At 42.7% G+C, this 3,120-nt stretch overlaps 1 protein-coding gene across 1 annotated transcript in view; it reads right to left on the reverse strand.

Moving 5' to 3' along the window:
* The window catches only part of lin28aa (lin-28 homolog Aa), a 10,551-nt gene extending 8,739 nt beyond the window's left edge, over nucleotides 1-1,812 (reverse strand). Inside the window, exons 1-2 of the mRNA XM_062537800.1 lie at nucleotides 1,797-1,812; nucleotides 666-841 (exon numbers count right to left, since the gene is read on the reverse strand). Coding sequence (XP_062393784.1) covers nucleotides 666-841; nucleotides 1,797-1,806 — 186 coding nt within the window. The 5' untranslated portion in view covers nucleotides 1,807-1,812. The remainder of the gene's footprint in view (nucleotides 1-665; nucleotides 842-1,796) is intronic.
* Between the last annotated feature and the right edge of the window lie 1,308 nt (nucleotides 1,813-3,120).

A 3,120-nucleotide genomic window follows, 5' to 3' on the forward strand; every position in this document is an offset into this window, starting at 1 on the left:
GGTCTTCTCCCCTTCCCTCCCATGGCATTAACAATTAGCATCCGTATAGGTCAGTCTGTCGGGGGTGGGGAGGGCACTGGGCACAGAGTGGACGTCAGGGAGCTCCAAATTACTTTATAGCAGGAACTCAGAATGGCTAGGGTAATAGCAGGGGGTCTTTCTCAATGAGTGACCACTGAGCCTTTTCCTTATCAATGGAGAGCAAAGACAGGCTGGGGACTCTCAGCAATGTGGGAAATTGGAGTGGGGGAGGGTGAACTGGGTCGAATAGGTAGCTTTCAAGGCAAGCAGGCAGTATATTGGTACTTTTCCATAGGGGAAGGCCATGCAGTAGGAATTGGAAGTGATCTGTGGGAGAGGATGCCAGTCTTTATGGCTGACTTTCACTTTGACTCTAACAATGGGAGCTGGATAAGAGGAAAAATCTTAAATAACCCCTAGTGATTTCTGGTAAGCTAGTAGCCTATGATGTCAGCAATGTTGATATTGACCCAGTGACAAAATATAATGGCCAAGCCAAAGTCTTAGATAGAAAAACGCATAGGCCTAGTTTGACTAGGCTAGCAAATTTTAACCCAAACTAAACTAGACGCTGACAGGGTTCATGGGACATGCATTCTTCAAAGAAACTCAGATACGTCACTGTCCGTGGATTAATTACTTACCTGATGCACAAACACATCGACCGGGGACTCCAGAGGCTCACCCTCTCTGTTGGTCATGGACAGGAACCCGAAACCCATCCGCACATTGAACCATTTGCATATGCCGACACCATGGTAGGACTGGGAGTCTTCCTCCGTGCTAGGCCCTTCATCTTCTTCAGTTTTCGTACAGCCCCCTACAGAATTGCACAGTTTGAATAAATGGCGTCGCTGAACAATTGTTTAGGCCCATTATTTCATGTAGGCTACAAATAAACCAACAGACTGCTACTGTAACGTACACCACAGCCTCGACAAAAACGGGTTACTGGGTTAGTAGGCTGTATAGCCTATAAGTTAAAAAATAACGATAATATTTGGAACCATTTGTTTTACAATGGCCCAAGCCACACTAGTAGGGCTATACCTCACTCAAACATGATATGATAGGCCTATAGGTTTTTTCCTCCAGAGAGTTTCACAAAAAGTCGTCTCAGAAGAACATACAGAACAACAGAGCGAGGAAAGTAAACACACAAAAATGTCGCAATGTTGAGTAAATTAGGCGGCAAACTTAGTTGAGCTTTCTGTCCCAGTCTGATCCATAAAAAGGATAAAACCAGAGCAACCACGAGAATCGCGCGGATACACGGACACACACACACACACGCGCGCTGTGATCAATGGATTCCGAACACCCCACCGATTACATCCTCTATTTGGCCCCGCTTACATTTTAAGACTTCAGGTGTTCTAAACCGAGCAACTGTTTACTTTTTTCACTTCACCTGAAAAGTCCTGGGTGGAAACAGAGCCCATCTCGTCTGATATAAACTCCTGGGAAACGGTATCCTGTTCTCGCCCCACCGAGGTGGCCCTTTGACTCGTCGGCACTCTCATGTGAGGAACTGAGGGCATCAAGGCTCTTCGGAGGAGCCAGGAGCAAGAGGGGACACAAACAAAGGGGGGTCGCTATAGCCCCAGCGACAAATAGTGGGAGGGTCGTTGCGAAAGATTTCTTTAAGAATCTTCCAAATTCTTCAAGACAATGACAAGAAACGCACCCCCTCCCCCACACCCCCGTCTCGCCTTAGGCTACCCCCTAAAGCACACCTTGACAACACCCCACATGTGAAAATAGTAAAAGTGTACCTTCTGCCATGGCTGGCGCCTCTCCAAATCTCCTTTCACGTCTCCAGTACAGATATTTGGCCAAACACGTTGCACGTTGCGATTCGCTCCAAACGCTGATCAGTTGGCTTGTTCATCTGTCCACCTCATCTCTCATCTAAACCATGTACGCGACCCCCAGTCGGTTTTCGGACAAGTCCACGTGATTCAGTATCCCTCTCCTACTTGATGGATTGCACATCCTGGAGAGGACTGCGTATTCGTGAAGTCGTATGACCAATCACAAGCCGAGACTACCAAGCATCACTGAAAGTCGGAGAAGATGCTCGCAGCTCTGTATGTTTGGGAACTATTTGCCCGTCTCTACTAGAATATGACTGGTTAAATGACCGAAGATATATATATCTTGCCTGCATGTTAGATCGAGTGCAGATACTACACGCGTTTCCCAAGTTGTTCAGTCAGTTCAGACATGAGCCAAATCTATTCAAAGCGTACTCTACATCTTTTTTTTCATCAATAAGGTGGATGTGAAGCAGTAGGCTTTAATTGTCGTAGGGACTTTCTTCTTAACAACAACAACAACAAGAACAATAACAAAATCGAAATGTGACTATTAAACAAAACTCTGATAAATCAAACTCAGTCATTCACTTGCCTCTGATATTAATCGTTGCTCTCTACCTATATTTTTATTACAATAAACGGACTCTGCAACACTGATAACATTTGCGCAACTGCAAGGCAGGATAGAACCAATTCATGTAAAATAGTAAAATATAGAAAGGTAGATCAGTATATCTAATATTTTTTAGTTTGGAAGTCTTTTGTGGGAATAATAAGTAGGCCTAATTTGTTCATGACAGGGAAATATCCTATAGAAATAGCATACATTTGTATAGAAAATATAATCGATTATTTGTGGTAAAACTCTTGAAACAAACTTAGTAAGAGTTTTTTTTCCCCCTGCTTTTACTAATGAATCAAACGGTAAATTAATTGATGATTTGACCATTTGGCATCAGCATTTATCGGCCTCAATAGGCTAGCCTACATTCTCTCCATGCACACACCATTGACGAATAAAATACGATTGGCATAAAAACAAAGAGTTATCCCAAAATATTTTTTTAAAGCGCAATACTATGTATTTTCTTCAAAATATTTTATACATATATCAATTTTAATTGTATTAATTGTTTTTTATTATTATTATTTATTGTGTTATCAATCTATGTGTATGGTTGAAGTCACAGGCAACAGCTGGACGAGTTGAGTGATTATTTAGAGCGGAAGAAACCTTTCGTATCGAAAGATATGATTAATTCCTCACACTGACAGTGGA

The sequence above is a fragment of the Sardina pilchardus genome, chromosome 6 (assembly GCF_963854185.1).
Source record: "Sardina pilchardus chromosome 6, fSarPil1.1, whole genome shotgun sequence".
NCBI classification, from domain to species: domain Eukaryota; kingdom Metazoa; phylum Chordata; class Actinopteri; order Clupeiformes; family Clupeidae; genus Sardina; species Sardina pilchardus.